This window comes from Vanessa cardui, chromosome 19 (assembly GCF_905220365.1).
Source record: "Vanessa cardui chromosome 19, ilVanCard2.1, whole genome shotgun sequence".
NCBI lineage: Eukaryota > Metazoa > Arthropoda > Insecta > Lepidoptera > Nymphalidae > Vanessa > Vanessa cardui.
This window is the reverse complement of record NC_061141.1, coordinates 3357610-3382957: the sequence shown is the minus strand read 5'-3', so window position 1 is coordinate 3382957 and position 25348 is coordinate 3357610. Positions and strand designations below refer to the sequence as shown.

General features: G+C 33.8%; 1 protein-coding gene across 2 annotated transcripts in view; it reads left to right on the top strand.

The window, feature by feature from the left end:
* Nucleotides 1–25007, top strand: part of LOC124537864 (transcription factor SOX-6) — a 298209-nt gene extending 273202 nt beyond the window's left edge. For both annotated transcript variants that reach the window (XM_047114813.1, XM_047114814.1), the window contains 4 exons: nucleotides 13154–13315; nucleotides 16704–16929; nucleotides 22192–22486; nucleotides 22817–25007. In XM_047114813.1, coding sequence (XP_046970769.1) covers nucleotides 13154–13315; nucleotides 16704–16929; nucleotides 22192–22486; nucleotides 22817–23066 — 933 coding nt within the window. In that variant the 3' untranslated portion in view covers nucleotides 23067–25007. The remainder of the gene's footprint in view (nucleotides 1–13153; nucleotides 13316–16703; nucleotides 16930–22191; nucleotides 22487–22816) is intronic.
* Nucleotides 25008–25348: the final 341 nt, after the last annotated feature.

The window sequence follows — 25348 nt, the reverse complement described above, 5'->3', positions numbered from 1 at the left end:
TTTGGTAATTTATAAACATTTAGTGTTTTCTTACAAATATAATTTGTATTTATTTATGCTGCAATAATTTTGGTCATTGTTTTCAATAATAAAAAAAAAAAAAAAAATTAAATAAAGAAGTCGTATTGCGTTCCGTTTTTGTTTCGATTTAAATCGTTCGAATTTCAAATCATCATACCTAATACCGACCGATTTTTTCTTTTCGAATATTCTCAATGTTATAATCAAAATATATTCGAACGTTTAGAAAGTCTAACATTTCTTGTTTTAAACACACAATGCGAATGTTTAGTTAGAAAAGTATTTAGATCCGCGTTAACACTGAACAGTAGTAGTTTGTTTGTTATTTTATTAAGTGCTTCGTTCTCGGTACATATTGTAATTCCAGTCAGTACATCACAAAGCATGTTTATTCTAAGACCGAGTGGCGGCTATCGGCGTGTTTTTCAACTGTATGTCTGCCTATTAGTTAGTTACCTCTCGTTTCGGGGTTTTGTATAGAAATAAATATTTACGTTTGACCGCACATTGTTGCTAGTGAAATGTTAATATCTTTGTAAACACGTGGCCAGCGAAGTGATTTGGGTAATTCTTTTTATAGATTTATCGTATTTAATTGCTGTTTCATTTAGATGTGTGCTATTGATTTCAAATTACATATAAATACATAGAGATATGTTATATTTATTTTTAAAATTGGGATGTTATTTTTGAAACGTCATAAGTGCCAAATCATTGCATAAACAAATTCAACCACGTGCATTGTTAATAGATATCATCTTTACACGATTTTTCTTATTTTAGCTCTGTCAATATGTCTGTGTATCTATTAATTAGCTCTGGTTCCAAACACACACGACGTAATTATGTTTATATGGATATGGAGAATGTACCCTTGTCTCTGTAAACATTTGGAACAGTTAGTGTTAAGCCTAAACTCTTTTAAGACACACTACACACACAATTACATGCAAATTTAAACCAATAACAGCTTCTAAATATCCCATTATTGGGTTAAGGCCTCCTCTCCGTTTGAGGAGGTTTGGAGCATATTCCAAAGCTGCTCCCAAAAATGTGGCAAAATTTCGTTGAAATTAGACACATGCAGCACATAAAAATGTAATGGTGCTCGCCTGGGCTTGAACCCGCAATCAGTTACAATATACGTGTTCAACCACTGGGCCATCTCGGCCTTTACATCAGTGTATTTAAATTGTTAATAAATTTCACAATGTATTTTAATACGCAGTCAATAAGCTCTTACTACACTCGAAGACAGATATTTTTCATATAAGAATGTATCGACACGTGTCAATCCACAATCTTTCGGCTTTATCGTTTCTAGTTTGTTTATATATGTAAATAATATCGCCGCGGATTGACAATGATGGCCTAAATATATATGAAAAATCGAACTTGTTCTTTTAAGATGTTTTGAATATTTTTAAGATGTGCTTAGTGCTATTTGTGTTATAAATAAATGGCTTGCTTTTCAATTTGTCCGTATAATATGTTTTCAATTATGTGTATCCGATTGTGTGGATGTTTAGTAAAGTTTTTTTTCTTTAATGTAGTAACATTATTGTCGAAGGCGTAGAATTTTGCCGTCTAAAAATACCTACTGTACTTCTTCAGCATAGTCAAAATAGTTTTTAATTACAAACAAATAAAAATAATTATTAAAATGTATTTTATCACAATTAATTCTAAAAAATCACAAAAACAAATATTCTTAATTATAATTTGTAATATAAATAAAATCTTCGTAATTAGATGTGAAGTTGTCTATTTATTTCGAATTGACATGTGATTGGCTGTTTCATGTGCTTTATCATGTAAAATGTCACCCGTGCGCGCGCTAATAAAAAACAGTCTTATAATTAAGAAAAAAGTATACTACTATACCTCTTTTATTGCTTATAATTCTTAACTAACATTAAAACTTGCCAGACGGTTTCGTGGCATATAATCCTTAAAGTGCGGTTTACGTAGCTTTAACTTATATCCAAGTTATATTAAAAATATAATACAGATAATATTAAAAAAAATAAAACAAATTTAAGTATTAAATACATCACTTTTTCGGGACACTGAACCCACTTCAAAATCCGCAACTTTAAGAATTTCCATCTGAGATGGAACGTTAAAAATTAAAACTTACGTTCCAAACAGTTTGAGCTGTAATTGGAGGAGTCTAACCTAACCATGCGGCTGGGTATAACAAGCAAGCTATCCGGGTAACAGGCGAGCTATCCGGGTAAAAAGCGCCCCGGTTATCCGGCTTGTAACGAGCCTAAGACGAGTAACGATGCAGTCGAGCAAAGGACGAAAGCCTTTTGTGATATTTGGATGAATTTTTGCATTAAATTAGCAATGCAGCGAAGTGGGATGAGAGTTCGGTTTATGTGTAATGGGTAGCTTTAAGGGGCATCTTCTATTTAACAGGTTTATATCGGATAGGTTATATGACGTATGAGAGTAATTACTTTACTGTAGTCATGTAAGGAGTGGTTAATATCAATGTTTATATGCTTTGGCATGAGCTGAGATGGCCCAGTGGTTAGAACGCGTGCATCATGATTGCGAGTTCAAACCCAGACAAGCACCACTATATATATGTGCTTAATTAGTGTTTATAATTCATCTCGAGCTCGGCGGTGAAGGAAAACATCGTGAGGAAACGTGTATGTGTCTAATTTAATCGAAATTCTGCCACATGTGCATTCCACCAACCCGCATTGGAACAGCGTGGTGGAATATGTTCCAAACCCTCTCCTTAATGAAAGAGGAGGCCTTATCTCAGCAGTGGGAAATTTACAGGCTGTTACTTTACTTACTTTTGGCATGACTTTATCGAAGACCTATTTGTCAGTCATATACCTAGGTCTATCTACACTACTAATATAAAGATTAGAAAAAAAAATTCACCATTGTAAAGCTACGTTTACCCTGAGCAACATAGACTACATTTATTTCGTTAAAAGACTAGGAATCCTTACTCAAACATTAGTAACGTAACCTAATGTATAGAAGAGCAAATTCAGATTGTAAGTTTAATAAGATAATGTGTTAAAAAAAATTAAAAACTTATGCCCAACTGTGCGAAGCCGGAACGGTAGTTAGTCGCTAGTGTGACAAAAATAATATCATGGACTATTCAAGACCAACCAATGATATGGTGACAAATGTCAAAATCGATGACATAGTTGTTGATATATCTTTACTACTCTTGTTGTTTGAATATGCACATTATACTAATTACGCGTATGAAAATCAAGTGTTGCTTATCCGGATTTGAACCCACAATCATCGTTTAAGTTTGTCTAAATCCCGGTATAATTTTGACAATCGACAGCACATCGCTTGTATTAAAAGTACGCACAGACTTAAAATATTAAAAGAACCAATCTTTTATCGAACAGAGTCGGTTAAAAATCTCGAGCACTATATATTTTCTCTTGTTACGTCAATTTCCCGGGAGATTAGGCGGGTGTCCATTAGCGACAAAGGACAGGTGTTACGTGAGTGTGCGCTAAGCTTTATTAATCTTTTCTCTTACATCGAGGTTTCGCACTTTTGTGGACTCAGCTCTATTGATGTGGACAAAGCGGGAGAAATCCTAGTTTCACGTTTCATGAGGGACACAATACAGACTCGAAGCTAACATGACCTTCTACTAATAGTAAAGGACTATAATCTTTATTATTAACTATCTGTGCCCTCGACCTTGTACGCGATTGAAATAAAAAAAAAAATGATTGTAGCCTAAGTTACTCCTTATTATATCAGTTATGTACCAGTGAAACTCCCGTCAAAATTGGTCCAGCAGTTCCAGAGATTAGCCGGAACAAACAGACAGACAAAAATTGTAATAACGTTATTTTGGTATATGTACCGTGTATACAGACATGCATTGAGTGAGTAGGGCTATTTTAAATAAAAACAATCAACAAAAAACAACTAAAATTTTTTACGACTTTGAAATAGGCTATTTGACTGGTTTCTAAAATCCATTTTATGTTATTTAGTAGAGGTTAAAGAACCCAGTAAAAATCATTTTTTTTTTATTTCTAGTGCATATTTGCCGAAAAATATCATATTAAAAATTCCATATGTAATATATAAAAATATTATTTTCAATTTTCGTTAATAAATAACAATTTTTAAACTCATAATATATACTGTTGGAATAAACAAGCAACATCAGCGTCAAGTCACACAACTTTCCTTTAAAAAAAAAAGTCGGGAGATTCGTGGCTGACACATTGAGATCGCGAATATAATTATTACGGTGTAATGTGATTATTGATGGTTATTTGTGTTGTAGACTAAATGTTTTTCTATTGTGGTAGATTGATTGTTATTTTAAATTAAAGATAATTGTTTTAGAGGTTAACTTCCTACTTCTGGGTCTAAAAATACTGATTACAATAATTGACACTTTATTTTTTGCATTGACAAATAGTCTATTTTATGTCAAAGAACCCAAGCTTGGCGCCAAAAAGTAAAACTGAACTTGTGACAGGAGATCGCGCGCTTTTTTTTTTAATGCAACACGGTTCAAGGTACTGATGCATTAGGCGATAAGAATATTATATTTTTGACAATAAATGTGTTTTCAATTTTAAATGGAATATTCTAGAATGCTCGTTTAAAAAATCATATCGATTACATATTTTCAAATTTAATTAATAATGGAACACTAATGAACCACTAGTCTATCACGGTTACACATGCAGGAACGTTATTACTGTGACTAAATATTCAATATTCTTTCTAAATTAGTGGACTGCCATAATATGTATACTTAATATTATAAAGTGGTCTAATTTGTCTGTTTTTTATGTACAGATAATCCTGGACTAATGAATTAGGACTAATTCAGTCCAGTGTTAAAAAGGTACAATATTCCTGAGTGCTATATATAAGTTACATTTATGTCATAATTATCATATTGTATAATATCTTTATTGGCTTGTATTGTTTTTCTTACATAGTTAAAGTCCTGAAGATTTCTTTCAAACCGGCTATATTTAAATTTGTATTATGCGTTTATCATTTTTAATCATAAAAATATATACATCGTCGTAAACCGGCCAGTCTTTTACATAAAAAAACACACTTGAAAAAAAAAATCCACAATCGAACATAAAAATTCGAAATTCAAAAGTTACAATATAAAGAACAGCAACGCTCCGACCGCCAATTAAATAACGATACGCGTATAATTCCACGATCGACCCACACAAAATAAATAAGCCTATTAGTTGTAAAAACAACGTAGCCGAGCGTATCAGGTTGAATAAATAAAGAGACGATAAACAAAGGCAACCCCAAAGCCGAAGGGACGCTTACAGACCAACTCCCGCGAGAAGGTAACCCCCCCTAACTCACCCACAACGCCCCCCCCCCCCTGTCTTGCCTCTTTGGTTCTTACCAACCCGGATGCTCGTCCCACTTCAACTTTTCTTTTATTCCTTGCGCGCTCTTATGTCTATTTTTGTTTTCCGTTAGACAGCGGAAATAATAGCGTTGGATTTGTATGGACCTGTCTGTTGATTGAGATGTCTTATTATATTATAAAAAAAATGATCTTTGATATCGATTGTTTAATTAATAATTTTCGCCAATAAATACTTACTCTCTAAGAATACATATATTCTAACATTATAACAACAACAACAGCCTTTAAATTACCCACTGCTGGACTAAGGCCTGCTCTGCCTTTGAGGAGAAGATTTTGGAACTTATTCCACCACGCTATTCCAAAGCAGGTGTGTGGAATATGTAACATAATAATATAATACACATGTGGCAGAATTTCTATGAAATTAGACACATGCAGGTTTCCTCACGATGTATTGCTTCACCTCCGAGCTCGAGATGAATGATTACAAATTAAGCACATTAATATTTAATGGTGCTCTACGCAATATTACAATGACTATCAAATAAGTCAAGAATATTACAATGAAAAGCATTTATGTTTGGCAATTTTAAATATGGAACACAAATATATGTTAAATGTTGGTCCGTTCGATGACCGGTAGCGAAATAATTTATAAATTATATGAATAATGTATGTTGACGTAGTTGCTGGCTCGGTGTTGCAATAATGTTATTTGTAGTTGCACTGTACATAGATGCAAATAAAATTCATTTATTCGCTGCGAATTATGATTTTGTAACAAATATATCGACTTAATTACAAAATCAGCTAAACAATAACATAAAATGTGTAAATTTCCCACCGCTGGGCTAAGGGCCTCACCCTTTGAGGAGAAACATTGGAGCATATACATGTGCAGAATCTCTATGAAATTAGACACATTCCCTCATGATGTGATCCTTCACCGCCGAGCACGAGATGAATTATAAACACAAATTAAGCACATTAATATTCAGTAGTGCCTGCCTGTCCTAAGAATTAAATATATACACAAAAAAAAATGACTTATACTAATGCTTAACTGTCAAAAAAAAAACACAAAATTACTAGTATGAATGCACCTTTACTACTATAGTAGTATCCACGTTATTCTTTACATTTCAAGATTTGTGGGCGATAGAGTTGGCGGGCATCATTATGTTTCTGTATTCAATCTTACAATTTACCTCGTTTTTAAACAAACCGACCTCGCTATAATAGAACCACAGATCGCGAATAGACACTTGTTTTTAATTATAAATAGTCATGTTATAAATGCTCTATTCGAAGCTAAAATTATATAAAGGCATCTTGTACATGACGCATGTACGCTTGTGGATTTTCGTTGGATGTTATTTATTTTATCGAATTAAAATTGCTTTGATCTTTAAATTATTAGTGTTTATATAATTGGACTAGATAGTCTCGACTATTTTTTTACATATTTCATCGAAAACTGCGAAATCGTTTAGGATTTAAATACAGATAAAAATATATACATATATATGTATATATATGATGGGAATGGACTTTATGCAAACCTGGATAGGTGGTAGCCCTACCCTAGAACTTAGCTATGTCTACCGTCAAATTGCAATAACTTGTATTAAATACTTTTTGGTGTGTAGGCTTCTAAAACATTAATAGACAGTGCAATTCTGTAAGATTTCACTTCGTATGTCAATAAATGTTATAATTATTAGTATTTGTCATATATTAATAATCTGACATTTCACCCTCGTGTTCTGAGGTGAGATTCGAGTTTCAAATTTTTTTTATGGTATAGGTTGGCGGACGAGCATATGGGCCACCTGATGGTAAGTGGTCACCACCACCCATAGACAATGACGCTGTAAGGAATATTAACTATTCCTTACATCGTCAATGTGCCCTCAACCTTGGGAACTAAGATGTTATGTTCCTTGTGCCTGTAGTTACCCTGTATTATAGAATAGTCCCATACATCATAGAATTCGAATTTACAGTGCTATACTGTATGGTTGGTAGTGACCACATACCAGATGGCACAAAATATAAATAATACATATTATTATTAACATGAAATTTTACTTTTTAATTTGTAATTTTTTTATTAATGTCTGAGTTCCTTTAGACAATGTGTAGCGACCAAGTTCAAAGGCCGGACGTATTAAAATTATATGTTATATTTGATTATGACAAAACCGTCGTTAGAAAAAACGCTTCTGATGTGACAATGTCCTAATTGTTGATTTACTGGATTTCTTTTTAGTTTCCTTACGGAGGAAGTTGTAAAAAATGACGTCTCGGTACATTTTCATTGATAATTATTTATATTTTAATGTAATAAAGTATTTATATTGCAAATGTCAAAAATTTTAATTTTTTTTTATAGTCTATATTAAATTCACTACAATAACTTGGTGATAATTATTATTAGTAAAGTCTTGTTATTACGCCCTCGTTAATTCAAAAGTGCAAACAATCAAGTTTGAACACTCAAAAAGACAAAAGTTCTTAGGGGCCGTCAGTTATAGGATCGAGAGTATGTTAGAAGTGGTATGATATAATTCTCAATAAGAACGCATTCAAATTAGAAAAAAAAACATTCGAAATTTAAAATTATTTAAATTCGGTTAAATGAATGAATTTAAAAAAAGGAAACAGGGCACTTTGCCCAATATTAAACATATATTATTTTTATTAATATGGTAATCTTTTAATAGTTTATTGATTACGCATTATAATAAAATAGATATTCAAATTTTCGGCTCAATTTAATGTCTAAATATCATTAGCTTCTAATGAAAAGGTAAATAATAATATGTTGGTTTAACAATAAAATGATCACCCCTAAAAAAATTTACTATATATTATTATTAATTTCCACATCCCTTGTTTTAAAAATAACCAGCCAAATCCTTTTATATTTTCAACTATTAAATTTCATACAAACTTACATTTTCATACTCCTATTTTCACTATAAAATTTTTATTCGCCGATAGTTTCAGCGAATGAATTGTTTCACCTTGATAAACTAGATGGCGCTGTACGTAGTTAAATCGCGCTAACGTTGTGCAATCTTTAGAGCATATGACGCTAGGGATGCGTTGTTTCAGTGCCAATGTCTATGTGGTTTGGTGGCCACTTATTCATCAGAAATTTTTGTGGCGCGATAGTAATTAAGCGCCGTGTAATATCAATGGAAAACTTATGACGTCGTCATAATTCATATATTAATGGAAAATCTATGACGTCATCATATACCACATATAAACGTCAATAAGGATTCAAAATTATAACATATGTAGATCTAAAAGTGAATTGCAAATGAATGTTATTTTTATTTTGATAAGGAGTAAAACCGTTTAACAAAGAAATAGAAAAAATAGTTATTACTAATTGATTTGAACCTGAAAATTGATTGAAAACACCTTTTTATAAAATACAGATATACTTCTATAGATTATCTCGTAGAAATTTGGAGATTTTTCAAAATTTAAATAGAGGATTTTATTTTGTCCATTTAATCTTGTTCCTTTGCATGTTAAATCTCAATAAGCATTTTTTTCTGCTAGAATTTATCATAACATATAATTAGGCTCTATGATACCATTATTAAATCCATAGACTAATAATTTTAAGTTGTAGACTGCATTAAAAATTTACTCTTTGTGTCATCCTCACAATGTATTTTGAAAAATTGTAAAAAAAAACCGTTAAAAAAATGTTATCTATTTATATATATTTTAAACTATATAAAATAATTGACTTCCTTCACTCTAATCTAATGCTCACTCGCACTCAAAATCGAGTAACCCCCAACCGAGTGCGGTGATTTGAAATTAGCGTGGTGATCTCACCACACGAAGCCCTGGCACGTGCCAAAGACCTTTGTATTAGAGGAACACTTCAAAGACCCAATAACATCCATTGATGAGTAGAAAATTACATTCTTTTAAGGGATTTGTATTATTTAGGGTGGTTTTTGAATACAACGACTTAACTAACTTGATTTTTTGTTAATGTTATATTAACTAGGTGTTGCCTTAGGGGTTGTTGTTTTATGGGTTAGTCACGAAAGGTAGTCGTTGTCCTTGTTATCCAAGCTGCCCAATTCGGTTTTATGGTTTGATCGTTGAGAGACAGACAAAGTTACTTTCACAATGTATTGATACTGTACATAGTTGGTTTTAGTGAGCCATAAATTAAGAAAATTTGTAAAAAGTATTTATTATCAAGTATATGTTAAGGCATTTCATCTCTTATCATGGTTTTGGAAATGATTTTACCACCCTGGTTCAGAGTGAGTCAATGGATAGTTACACCATATAATAGGCTGAATATTATGTTGTATGCAGTTTTCCTCACGATGTAGCATATAACAGCGAAGTAGAACGATTTATAAAAACAAATCAATCACATAAAATATCAGTCTACTAGACATATTTAAACAAAAGATTTTCATATTCGATCAATTTAACTAACAATTTCGAGTAAGAATTTTTCTTCTATGCTTAAACATAATTTATTTAACACAATGTATTTCATTTGTTTGAACAATATTAATAAACAAGTTTATACCAGAAGTACGAAAGAGCTCGCCTCTTTAATTTCAAATTATCAATTCAAAACAAACTTTATATACAAAACATAATAAGCCGGGGGACCGTACAATGCAGAACGCATAATCACCGGACCGATATTGATAAGATCGGAGTAAAAATCCCGAATCACCCATCACAAAGGCGAACTCCCGGGGCGATCTGCGGACTTGTTTGCCGACAAGTTGCACGATCGATCTGACAGTTTAATTGGCGCTTGTCAAAATGTTTGTTGCGGTTATGTTAACAGTGACTGTGGTTTCTTTTCACTGATATATGAATGCATTTTTCTACAAATATATATATTTGTTGTAAAATTAATAATAATAATTAGTTAATCTTATATTTTTAGTGATTTAGTGATGGGATTTCGATGTCGTTTCCAATTATTAAATTAATAGTATTCATATTCTGATAAGATGGTTTTGAAAAATTAAAAATAATTTAAATAAAATGTTGATATTTTTAAATGCAAAATATTATCTCAATAAATTATTGCATATTGCATTTATTTAAGATACTTATGCAACTAATGCAGGTCCTTTGTAAAGGGATATCTGAGCTTATCGCGCGATCCATCGACGCACAGATAAAAACAAGTCATGATTTTGCAAGTTGGCGAATGTAATAATTAATTCAAAGCATTATTGTGCAATCTGTTCGCGATATTAAAACGCATTTTAGAATAACGATCGAAATGAATAGAGTCGCTTATCACTTATATTTTTAACAAACAAAAGTATCTATATATTTTTTCACAAGCTGTTTAAATTCAAAAAGGTTGGTAGTATTTATGTGCCATATGCTGGTATGTACTGAAAGCCCATGGAAATTCGCTATGGTTGTTAAAAAATCCTTACACCATCAAAGTGTACCCATTGGAGCTAAGATTTTTCAACCATATCAATCCAGAATACACAATGCTTTATATGACTATATACTGGTTTTTATTAAATTTGCAGATAAGGGGGATCTACCCAGTCCGTGTAAGACTTTAACACCAGTAAAAGTACATTTATGTGTGTCAAATTAGTAATAATAAAATAAATGAATGTATAATGCGACTCCACAGATCTCGTATTCCCGGTTTGTGCATTAGCGATTCATTTTGATATGTCATCATACCGGCCCTGCCTGCGTTGCGCTTTGTGCCGCTGACGCCGAACAATTGTTATCCCTTTATCACCCTTTATTCAAATTATCAACACATCCACACAATACTTACCATAAACACAACCATAATCCTCTTAGCGAACCATTTTTCATTCGTTTCTTCCGCTGTTTTGGAAAATTTAACATTAATCACCGTATAATCCGACCAAATCGAAATGGGAGGCTAGAATAATATATCTAGGAATGGGGACATGTCAACCGTTGACGGTAAATATTATGATTTCATTCGAGATCTTGCATCGTCTACGTCAATGTGACGTGCGTTTTATTATCCGGCGTTCGATAAATTTTCACCAAATCCGTTATTAAAACAGGACACTTCAACCTAAATCCAATAGACATAAGGGCTATAATTGTGTTCAATGTGTTAAAAAAATTAGTACCGAACTATTTTGATGTTGTCGGCGGCTTTATAAATTATGTCGTGGCATGTCCGGTCATCTCTGATCTCTTTGTCAGTTCCCACAACGATTCCTTCAAATGCAATGATTCTGATCTATGTTTAAATTTAATCTTGTATTTCATCTTGATCAACAAGGTACGGCCTCATTGCTGTGACAATAGCTTAATGACGATTTATAGGCGGCTCAAAGTATTAACGTTCTATCTTGAAATGTTCGGAGAGTAATCTCATAATTGACAATATTGTCTGGATCTGCGTTAGAGTGCCAAGGACGAAGTGACAGATGGCGTGTGTTTACCCAGGTTAATTATAGCCAGCCATCTTTATCGATCGGACATCGGCGCGTACGCTGAAAACGTAATACGAGAACACGCCCAATGGCTTGGAACACGCCAACAATTGACCCAATAGCTCTAACGATCATCACACGAACTAACATTGACGCATTACACGAACGTATTACACCTGCGTAGAACAATTAATTCTCTCAGCACACCTGGTGATCTTCGTCGATTTTTTTATTCTACATTAATAATACTATCAAAATGCCGTCGAAATGCCAAAACGACGGTCGGCCATAAAACATAAGCACCGATCGCTAGGACATCTCGACGGAGCTATTAAATAAAAGTCTTTTATACATTAGATAAATCGCGAACGTTATTCGGGAACATCTGTCCCGTGCCGATTACAGCCATACATTATGCTCGGTTTGTTGTTTTTAATAAAAAGTTTAATCCGTTCGGTTATGACGGCAATTTGTCTGGCAGATGGAAAAACTTGCTCGATTACGAGTGAAGCTCGGCCTCCTGTATCGGCGTCGCGCTATTACAACCGCATCACGCTTTTTATTTGCGATATTATGTCATGAATATTTATGTATACGCTCCTGTCTTGCATTTTTGTTTTAAACCTCAGCTATATTTCACTTAGGAGCGCTGTCACGGTATCTCTTGAGCGAAATGAAAGTCTTTTGTATTCGCCGTCTGGTTTCGGTTGCTGTAATATTTCTGGAGAATTCGGAGTCATCGAGTGATTTCGATTTCGTCACGTTGTAATATTGCGGTACAACCATTAACAATTCAATGCTGTCTTAATGAAGAGCTGATAAAATGTATATAGGAGCATTCGTCACGAGTCGCAGCAATTAATCGAAGTTTTCTTATTTCTTCAAGTCTTTATGGTTGCAAAGATTTAATGGGCGTCCCTTGGGTGATTTAGCGCTGAACTTAGTACTCTTTGTCATGACTGGCGCTTAAGCGTGTAATATATATCAGGGACAAATATTGCGAAGAAAGATCCCTCATTTAAGTGTCTTGCAAAATTACTGGGATTTGATGACTGATTATACATTTTTGGAAAGTAACTTTTACCATTATTATGTATTATCTGAGCCTTAAATATTGAAATGTTTTGTATGAGGTACATTGAGGAACTAGTTTCTAGTTCAAAATGATGTTATTTCTGTGCATTATTGTTTTGTTTTCCATTCGATTGTCACACTAGTCTATCCGACCACTTACAATATGACTAAAAAGGCACTAATATATTTTTCTATTTCACAGAATATAAACACCGTATCAGCTGAAATGGAACTGCAGAGACTCCAGCAGGAACACCTCAGGAGGCAGGAGATGGTGAGACGTGGTCACTTGTACCCCGGACCACCACTTGGACTCCTTCCGTTATTGGAGCAGATGCGGCCGCAGCCACCCCCACAATCGAATGTAAGTCTTATTTTACAACTACTTATTAAACTACCGGTAGTTAATGACTTCTTTGTGAAGAGGACTTACCCAATTAATTACTTACTTTATTGAATATAAATTTACTAGCGACCAGCCCCGGCTTCGCACGGCTGAAATACAGATACTAAGTATACTACAGAATTTGTTTATTAACGACATCACATTAGAAACTTCTAAAATAGTTAGTGTTCCTTTATTATGTTGTCCATGTATTATATACGAAAACCTTCCTCTCGAATCACTTAATTAAAAAAAACCTCATCAAAATCCGTTGCGTAATTTCAAAGATCTGAGCATACATAGGGACAAACAGCGGTAAGCAACTTTGTTTTATACTATGTAATGATCACGCATCGACAGAATAGTGATGTTTTACGCAGAGAAGTCACGTCACTAGTTAATCTAGTTTTAGATATATACAATACAAATACATAAAATTTATTTAACATAACACACAAGAACATAAATTATGACAGTTTAATTGATTCAAAAAGCGGGAACGAATAAATTATATTTTTATGCTGACGGTAGCACGCATTGGGTAATATCCTGTCCCAATTATTATCGACGCGTTTAACAACGTAGACAAATTTCTTTATATTACATAATGAGGAAAAATATATATCGCGGTGGACATTTTTGTTTATTGTAAAACTTTTGTTTTTCACATACAAACCGTCACCCCTAATTTTAGCCGCTCAAGGGATGAATTAAAAAAGAAGCCTACGTTCTTATATGGGTCTTTCGTTTCAGTGTTGTATATATAATTGATTTCAAATATATTATATCTAAAATATGACATAGACATTATAGAAATTCTGCCACATGTGCATTCCACCAAGCCGCATTGGAACAGCGTGGTGGAATATGTTCCAAACCTTCTCCTCAAAGGGAGAGGAGGCCTTTAGCCCAGCAGTGGGAATTTACAGGCTGTTGTTGTTGTTGTATCATATGGTATTATATGTGAAAGTAACTCTGTCTGTCTGTCTTTTACTTCCAAACCGCTGAAGCGAATTCGATTAAATTCGGAAAACTTGAACTCCATGAAAGGACATAGGCTACTTTTTGTCTACCACAGGACACTCTTGAACTCCATGAAAGGACATAGGCTACTTTTTGTCTACCACAGGACACTCTTAAACGCGAGCGAATCCGCAGGCAATAACTAGTAGGCAATGAAGTAAAATTTATGCCCATTATACAAATCCGAGTTACACATTCTAAATTCTCAACTCGTAAAGTGCGTTTAATGAAACCGGTTACAAAAACGAAACACCATGTATAAGGTATATGTTTATAATTATATTATTTAAAAAGATTTATTGATAATTAAGTGCGTATAAGAACATTTCGTATATGTTCCGTAAAACGAAAGTTGTTTTAAAATCTAATTAAATTAAAACCGGTGTTGCTTATGTAAAATGTATATGTAATATATAATTAGACGTTTCGAATGATCATACATCATTTTACATCTCGTTTTTATTATATATGTTTAATGTATATAATTGATGTTGGACAAATTTAATCAATAAGTCTTTGAGTAAAAGTAAAGTAACAGTCAGTACATTTCCCACTGCTGAGATAAGGCCTCCTCTTCCATTAAGGAGAGGGTTTGGAACATATTCCACCACGCTGTTCCAATGCTTGTTAGTGGAATGCACATGTGGCAGAATTGTGTTGAAATTAGACACATGCAGCTTCCTCACTATGTTATCCTTCACCGCCGAGCACGAGATTAATTATAAATACAAATTAAGCACATATATATAGCGGTGCTTGATTGTGCCATCTCAGCTCACTTATTCTTTAATTCTTTATTAAAATAATACTTTTTGGATGGATATGACTGGATGTATGTTCGGGTTTCAACGCAGGACTGATTAAACAATAATTTCAAATACTAACAGCAGCAATTTGCTTATTTATAGAAAAGCAATGTCAATGACCATTCAAAATACTCTCTCGTAAAGCTTACTTAAAAAAAACATTTAATTTAATTTTGACAACTTGAAGTCAAGATAATAAAAACCCAAAAGCAGATCTCTATAAATAAAAAAGATAAGACACACATGTTTTATATGTTACTTTTTTATGTAACATATAAAGGTATATAATATATTATTACATGTGATGTTAAGTCTAGCAATTCGGGGAACGATAAACAGTCAATATAGCGGCTAAATTACATAGTATATAATTAACAATGTTTTAAATAAAATATTTAAATAACCCATAGATCGTTATTTAATGATTAATATTAAATTTCATAATCATAATAAAAATGTCGTAAACACAAAATACAAATATTCGATCGTGAATGCGAAATAAATTTTATTAAACGTTATTACTACAAAATACAACAACAACAGCCTGTAAATTTCCCACTGCTGGGTTAAGCCTCGGAGAAGGTTCGGAACATATTCCACCGCGCTGTTTCAATGTTCCAATGGTGGAATACACATGTTGGAGAATTTTCTATGAAATTACACACATGTAGGTTTCCGCGTGTTTCTACACATGAATATTTATTTCATTCATTCAAAATGTATAAACACAAAATACATTAAATATAAATCTAATGTTAAACTAAACAATCTAAAAATATCGTCGAGTTGTTTATTTTAAAATTTTAATGAACCATCATCATTTTTGGCATCCCATTTATCACGAGCATCTAGGTCAGTTTGCGAATTTTGGAGCCGTTTCAATTAAACAACTAGCCACTGTCAACGACACTCACACCTACTGTTTATTCACTGTATTTCACGCTTACAATAATATAAATAAATAAATAAATATTGGACAACATCACATACATTACTCTGTTCCCAATGTAAGGGGCTAAAGCACTTGTGTTATGGAAAATCTGAAGTAACGACGGTACCCCAAACATCCAGACCCAAAACAAACACTATTCGACCACGGAGGTCCTCAAAATATTCAGTAATATTCTTTAGAAGCACTTTGTCAAACCCTGAGTGAAACTCGCGTGCCTCAAAAACGCCGTAAATGAATCCTCTATTCAAGGAATACTGGGCATCTGCGCTTGCGCACACTTGAGTACTATGTGTGCACAGTTAGCTAGTCTCTTTTGAGAATGCCATGGCAGAAATCGGAGAGGACATCGTTCGATTCGTTTTTTAAAATTAGAATATTATTTTTTTAATAATCAAAATAATGGGCTAAACCTGAATTAAGCACTTTCAAACTTTTTGTTTACCTCGTTCGATTACTGTTCTCGTCATATCCTCAACGGTTTTTCCTCATTAATTACAATTTCCCCATTGACGCTAACTTCCGTTCTGCGTCACGGAAAAGCGAATCGTTTATCAATTCTAAAATCTGTTGAATATTATTTTTACAGGTGGTACCAACATCGACTTGGCCGGCGACAGCGCAACTAGCCCAACTGACAGCGAGCGCGCGTTCCCCCCCACCCCAAGACCCCGATGCACCGCTAAACCTCAGCAAGCAACGTTCACCGTCGCCAGCGCAACCCATGATGCTTCAGAGATTCGTGCCCTACCCGCCAATGGAAGAAAACAGCCCTTACATGAAGAAAGATGACGATTATAATACTGGCTGCAATAGTAAGTACACTCTTATACCTTAAAAAAACTACATATCACTCGATGTAGTCTTGACATCGAGATGTCATCGCTAAGTCTACTTCGACATCTCGAATAACAAACAATGACGAATTAACCACTGGTATATAAAAAAAACTGATCTTCTCTTGATTCTTATTTACGTCTTCTCATAAATAGGTCGTTAATATACACTTATTATACTTAAACACGGCAGACGATGCCATCGCAATATTTTTTTTATGGGCCATCTCATGGTATGTGGTCACCATCACCCATAGACAATGACGCTGTAAGAAATATTAACTATTCCTTACATCGTCAATGTGCCACCAACCTTGGGAACTAAGATGTTATGTCCCTTGTGCCTGTAGTTACACAGACTCACTCGCCCTTCAAACCGGAACACAACAATACTGAGTACTGTTATTTGGCGGTATAATAACTGATGAGTGGGTGGTACTTACCCAGGCAGGCTTGCACAAAGCCCTACCACCAAGTAAATATGCATGTATGTTTATACAATACATAAATCAATTGTTAAAGGGGTTGATTGAACACTATAGATTTTAGTATGCCCTAGTGCCATCTAGCGGCGAGATGTTGCAATATGAACTGTATAAAAACCTTCATCAAAAAAGCATATGTGTATCAAAATTTCGTAGTAATCGATCAGATGTGTCGTAATACCGTCGAAGACTATTAATCACGAAAAGTACACTAACATACATTTTGTATAATAAATATTAATAAGATATCGTTTATTTACGATGTAGCTAAAATAAAAACAGACATAAAATGACAAGTTACATTGTAAACGATTCCAGATGGTGTTTTATTCGCTATACGTCGGCACGTCGCTGACCTTGAAATTGTAAACAATATTAAAACCTCTTTTCTCGCACAGCGCAAAGAAACCAGTGACACAGTTTCGTCGCAAGTCTACACATGCCCTGAGCCGTGAATCAGATAGCGATCACTATGACGTTTACTGGCGTCACGAGATCCAAAAATATGGGGACGGCTGTCTTATCAAATCATTTATTAGCCATACGGATGGGCGTAGACATAACCCCCTCAGAAATAAAAATGAACAAGGTCCCGCGGACGCCTACTTATAATTCACTGCTATTGCTGTGCATTGTGAAAATATATAGTTGCTAATTAAATTCATCAATATAAGAAATGTACATCATAGTTCAATAGTTATAATATTCGATTCGTTTTCGAACTTTTATTTATTTAAATAATGACTTCTGTCATGCATACTGTTATGTTACTGACTCAACATTTACAGCTGTTTTATATTAATGTTTTCGTTCGTGATTTATATAAATCGAGAATAATGTTTGATAATTTAACATCTAGTATTAATTCATTGTAACAAAATCAAGGTTTATTCATCGTAAGCATGGTTGAATGGATAATTAACAAGATTATCTGAAAGCTCTCCAACGGGTCGGAGTTTAGTACCGAAAAAAATCTTTCAAAAAGAGTGCTTATTTTCTAAGACAATTAGTACAGTTTTTGTTACTTTTCCTATGATATACATATGAAGGGTCTGGCCCTGGTCTGGTCTAGTTGTTCCCGGGTTCTCGGTACCACGAGTACCTTTTTTATGGAATAGGTTGGCGGACGAGTATATGGGCCACCTGATGTTAAGTGGTCACCATCACCCATAGACAATGACGCTGTAAGAAATATTATATATTCTTTACATCGTCAATGCGCCACCAACCTTGGGAACTAAGATGCTATGTCCCTTGTGCCTGTAGATACACTAGCTCACTCACCCTTCAAACCGGAACACAACAATAGTGCGTACTGTTTAGCGGTAGAATATCTGATGAGTGGGTGGTACCTACCCAGGTAGGCTTGCACAAAGCCCTACCACCAAGTAAACTTTCACGTTTAATGTACTACATACATACTCTACATAATAATTTTCTGAAGATTTTGAATTAAATGTTGAATACGTGATTAATGAATCAAAAGTTTTATAACACACGAACACCGAACCTCGCTCCGGTTGTCAAGCCATCCGATGAACCAATATTAATATCACAAATTCGCAAAACATTACGCAACACACGAACTAAAATAAACAAGGAATTAAATGAATAGTTGCTTTCGCTGTGAAATGTGAAAACTAAGAAATGTTCCGTGTCGCCGCCAAACATTTTGATGTCTGAGTTTAATTGCTAAATATAATTAATCTAGATACGATGTAAAACAGTTACGATTCGGGAAACACGGCTGTTATATAGGTCAGGCTGTATGGGGGAGACAGTTTCCAACTACACCTGCTGATGCGCAGACCTGTTGTACAATATATCGTTTGAGTGGACTTTTGTGACACAGACGACACTGTGTCGAGGTGTGTTGTGATATTGAAACGAAAGTTGGATAATTACAACATTGTACTACATTTGTGTACTTATTATAAATTTATAGCGACTTAACTTTCCATTGTATTTTATTGATATTTAAAGTAGGCATACAAAACGGAGATGTCTTTACAACACCCAAAAGTGCGGAAATATGTTGAAACCGTTTGATTTGTACCTACAAATTAATTATTTAATTCTCGATTACAAGAAAACGCCATTATCTAGAATATAATTTGTAACAATTAAATAATTCTTCTTTAATATACTAGTTGAAGATATAAACCCGTGTAAATAATTATGCTTACAATTACATATTGAAACGAACGTATTATTTGTAATACTAATGCACTCAAGAAAAGTTTTTGTATATTATTTAATGTAAATTATGATGCGAATAAATTTAATAGTGCACACTTTAAATAGTTGGCAGTGTCCCAAACCGATGTGGTTACAAAATGCGGTGTCGTTTGGTTTCCTTTAAAACAAGAGAATCGCGAGAAATATGGAATAGATGGCGCTTGAGACGTACGCTTCCGCCCTTCGTTGATCTGACCGATCGTACATGTACGCTGAAAAGTGAAATTAAAACAAATACATCTCTATATTTCTTTGAAAAAAGCCTTATCGTACACAACGAAATGTCCTTTAAAAAATCGTTTATATGCATTTTATGTCATATGTCTTCATATGTCTTAAATTTTTGTTACTTTTCCTATGATTTACATAAGAATACTTGTGGAGGGTCTGTCATTGCTCTGGTCTAGTTGTTCCCGGGTTCTCGATAGCACGAGTACCTTTTTTTATCGATATGCGGACGAGCATATGGGCCACCTGATGGTAAGTGGTCACCATCACCCATTGACAATGACGCTGTAAGAAATATCAACTATTCCTAACATCGTCAATGCGCCACCAATCTTTGGAACTAAGATGCTATGCCCCTTGTGCCTGTTATAATCATTATAACAGAATGCAAGTCGATTTATTACGGATGTAATGAGAAATTTTGAACATAAATAATACACAACGAACAAATCTATGTATACCGTCTAATTAGAAGGTATTTTAATGACTGACATGTCAAATGTACGAGACTGTACTTTTGTCAAATGAGAGTTAATCACGGATAAACAAATATTTTCGCGTTCGCATATCATATTCGTTTCGCATGTACCAGTACGTTTATACGTTTTGTAATCGTGTATCACGAACCGTCCGATGTAGGATGTTATAAATTATCTAACAGCGTGTCAAATTAATTCGAGGAATGTGTAGACTTTGAGAGGTCGAAATATCCGTGCGACAGAGCTTATTAATCGTAGGGACACTTGGTTGCGGATCCGTCAAATGAAATGCTAAGCGGATGTGTCTTGTATTTGCTCTAAATATTTGTACGCGGAACCTTTATGACTTTTCATCGCGATTATACATAAACGTCAACGTGTTATTGATTTTAACTTTTCATAATAATGCGCTGATAGAATTTTAGATTGTATTAGCTGTGCCTGCATCTTTACCCGCGTGGAATTCACGTGGTAACTTTGATGGTATATAGCAGCTTTAGCGCTTTATATTCTGGATTTATATACAAATGCCATTGCTTCAAGCTGATATTGTTACATTTGTAAGACTTACGTTACGAAAATATATTCAAATCAATAGATAATGTGTTAAATGATAAGAAAAAATCATTTTCCCTTTAACTCTAAAATATCGATTAAATAAAGTTTTGATACAATAAATGTGACAGCTAAACTCAACTTGCGTTCAACTCTTATGCAAATAAAGTGAAAGTCCCGTCGAATCGGTTCAACCATTCAAGAGATCATCCAGAACAAACAGACAGACAAAAATTGTAAAAAATATTATTTTGGTATAAGTACCGAGTATACATACATATGCATTGAGTAAAAAATGACTATTTTAACATTACAAACAGACACTTCAATTTTATTATATGTATAGATTTATGACTTTAATTCTAAAGAATTTTCCAAATAGTGACAGAATAATCTGATGTTATACGAATATTCCATATATCAATCCGCTCATCCAAACAGCCAACTAGTCCAGAATAGACCCATTCTTAATCTTTGTTTAACGATTGTTTTACAGCCGGCATTCACTGTTCGCGATAATTTACGACATAGCTTAGCGAGGCATCCGATTGAATTCTTTGTATCAGCCTGTAACATACATATATCTTATGCCTTAACAAATAGAGACTAAAATACAGTAACAAATGCAACCCTATACAGTTACGTCTATGATAGTTCGAGCTAAAATATACAATATAGTTTAGGAAGTAAAACTTAAACTGTTTGTGTTGTTACCGTTTTACGATATCGTTCGTAAAATTTTGTAAATATTTTTAGTTATTCATATAATGGGTCCGATGGCTCAGGGGTTAGAATACGTGAATTTTGAGAATCTAGACCAAGGTTGGAAAGTCCACCCCTTAGTTTGTAATTATAATTTAATTTATGAAAAAGATGAAGGACAAAATGAGGAAATCTCTACGACGCCTATCTATTCACCGACTGGTGTTACGGTACCAGTGGAATAAGCTCCAAGACCTCATGGGTATAGGATGCATTTTCCCAACAGTCAGACAATAATGGGTTGTTACTTAGGTCATAAACAAAAGTGTATTCACGTAGCCAAAATATTCTCAAATGGAACCAATTAAATAAAGGTAGACAGTCTACCCGTGACCACGAACGCTGTAAAGTGCTCGAAACGTCGGGATGTCAAAAATAATTAATATACGCGATTCAAATCCGTTATAACTAGTTTTATTTAAATGTGTAATAATCGCGAAAATTTAAGACAACATTATGGGAACCAATTAATTAAATCCCAATTCTCTTTACAGCATCTTCTTGGGCTCAGACTCCTCCAGAAGAGGCAGAGAAGGCCAAACTGATCCGTCAACCGAAGCGCGATGAAGCTGGCAAACCCCACATCAAGAGACCCATGAACGCATTCATGGTTTGGGCGAAAGACGAACGCCGCAAGATCCTCAAAGCATGCCCAGATATGCATAACTCGAATATATCAAAGATCCTCGGTGCGAGATGGAAGGCCATGTCCAATGCAGAGAAGCAGCCATACTACGAGGAGCAGTCGAGACTTTCTAAGTTGCACATGGAAAAACATCCCGATTACAGGTAAGAAAATTGCCAATATATATTGCCTTAATTATTAGTTTTTGTCAAGTAATTAATAGTTTATTACTCAAAAATAAAAATCAAAATAAATTTTATTCAAGTAGGCTTTTACAAGCACTTTTGAATCGTCATTTAACAACGTGAAGAATCGGCAGAAACTCAGTAGGCACTCTTTTTTAATATTTAAAAATACAGCCATATTAGTTAAATACAATTACATATGTAGGGAATGTATCCTGCCTGGATGTCACCTGTTTTAGCTCCACGCTTTTTTATCAGCTATGTAATTTTACTTATGTAATTTTAATCATCTAAATTAATCAATTCCAGGTACCGACCAAGACCGAAGCGGACATGCATAGTTGATGGAAAGAAGATGCGGATATCAGAGTATAAGAATCTGATGCGCACGCGCAGACAGGAGATGAGGCAGCTCTGGTGCAGGGATGGGGGAAGCGAACTGAACTTTCTCCCCTCTCTATCAAGCCCCGGACCATCTAATTCGTCACCACCACCAAATGGTGGTAATTACATGAACCCAGGGTTCTCTCCCCCACTGTCTCCCAGGGAGGAAGATTGAGGTACGGCGCGCGGCTGGCCCTATCCGCACGCCGCGCCCCTCTCCCTACCCCCGTCTCACCATCCCTGGTAAACTCCAGAAAGTTCTCGAATAAACGTAAGGAACAGAAGAATCTCCATCGACTACTTAATGTGAGATCTTCAAGGCTATAATTGTTGTTGATAAATAATGCCAGTGTCGCTCGGATCTCTCGTCTATACAAATGTCTTATTATAATTGAGATTATTCCATTAGTGAATTAAGATCGACTCATGTAAACGCTTCGGTTTACGACAAGTAGATGGCAGTAATCGTTTGGACTGTGCTAGAATTGTATCTACTAGTGATTAGACGATTAGAAAAGTGTATATAATAAGTTATATTGTTATATTTCATCAAATTTCAATGTAAATATTTGATAATCCTCTGTAGATATGTACGCACGTAATCGATGTGTTGTCAATCGGATAATGTTGTCTGTAGTAAGTTCTAGATTAGCCATAGATTAAAAGTTATTTAAGTATTAGATCCGGAATTTACTTTTGTGTGGCCATGTGTAAATCTTAGTTAAAGTATCTTTTATTAGTGTAGATTTAAGGGATTTAATTGTATCAAACCAAAAATTTGAAGCGAAATGCTTGAAAATTTAAGTGTTTTGAACACATGCTGTCGAAGAACCAGTGATAACTATGATGCATAATAAAAGTATAAATAAAATAACTCATAATACTCATTAGCGGAAATTTGTACTTTAAACAACTATATTTAGTGGGTAAAAGAAATTGTAATGTCATAAGATCTTCGATGCTCTGTAATTCATAAGTATCTGTGAAAAATATTTAATCTGTGCCAACCAGTGTTGAAAACAAGATGGTGGTCAATTTGGAGATTGTCAATTTACATAAAAAAAAAATAGAAAGATGTTCTATTTATTCCCAATTAATATTTCAAATAGGCCCACCGAGCTGTGGGGAAATAAAAATCAAATATTCGCTTTATCAAATCGTGCAATTTATTAGTAGACGTAGATTAAGGTATAGTTGACAAATATCTTCATAATATAGCTATAGAGAAACAAATTTGTATAGATTTTAGTGTTAATTCAGGTTAAAGGGAGCGATGTCGTTAATTGCCATTTTATTTGTTATTTATTTTTCTAATTGTATTTTTCTTGTTTTCTTTTTTGTACTGATGGCGAGTGCATACCTATAATTTTATATTATCTATAAATAACAATATACAAACTGTATTATCATTATCTGTTGTCAATTTTTTTTCTCATAACTGAACTTCTTTTTTTTATGTTGTACATACCCCATCCCTGAAAAATAATTTGCGGTCTGTACTCGCCTTTATATTGTATGCCAGTAATATTATGTAATCGACGTGAATAGTTGTAGACGAATAAGCGTATAAATAAATTATTGTGTACGTGACTTAATCGAATATGTAGCGTGTACTTCTTAGTAAATGTGTAAGGGTTTAGTAAAGTGACGTTAAATTATTTATTCTTATGTTGATTCCCATTGTACATACGCGATATATTAATGTGAAAGTTAGTTGTGTTTATTTTATAATGATCGATACTTAATATGCGAATCGCATAGATCTCGGTCGATTTTTTTATTTGTATTTATTATCTGTGTCACAGACAATTCATTTAAAACAGATCTGACTTGACAGTTTCGTTTTACGGTATAGATATTTTGTTTTTCATAAAAATAACGTGCCAGGTCATGTTATTTTTATACTCTACTTACTAAAATTATGTGTTGTTATATTTCTTATGGTTTTTAACTAAATTATTTTTTCATTGATTGAGATTATTTTGTTAAAGTTTCCACTAAGTACACAAGCGCGTAGATAGACTTAGGTTTTAATACCTAGTTGGTATAAACCAGGACACATTATTCAAATTGTGCCAAAACCCAAAAGTTTAATAAAAAGTAATTATACAAAAAAATACATATTGTTTTATTTTCTAATACCCAATGCCAAGGATACCTTTCTTCTCCATATATTATAATTAAAAAAAATCTTTAGTTTTAAAAGTTTGAGGTTGCATACAATATTTTTTTAGTGTTACCATTTTAATTAAATGACAAATTAGGTGATAAATACTAGAAAATCTTGTAGAATTCATTTGTAAACAGTTCGAGAGACTCGAAATACACTTTATTTTTCTAGCGATAATGGAGCGTCATAGAGCCACAACAAAACTATATTTAGTTCTCGAATTTTCTAATGGTACATTTCAATAATAACCGCGAAATAAATCAACTGACAAATAATAATCGATTTAC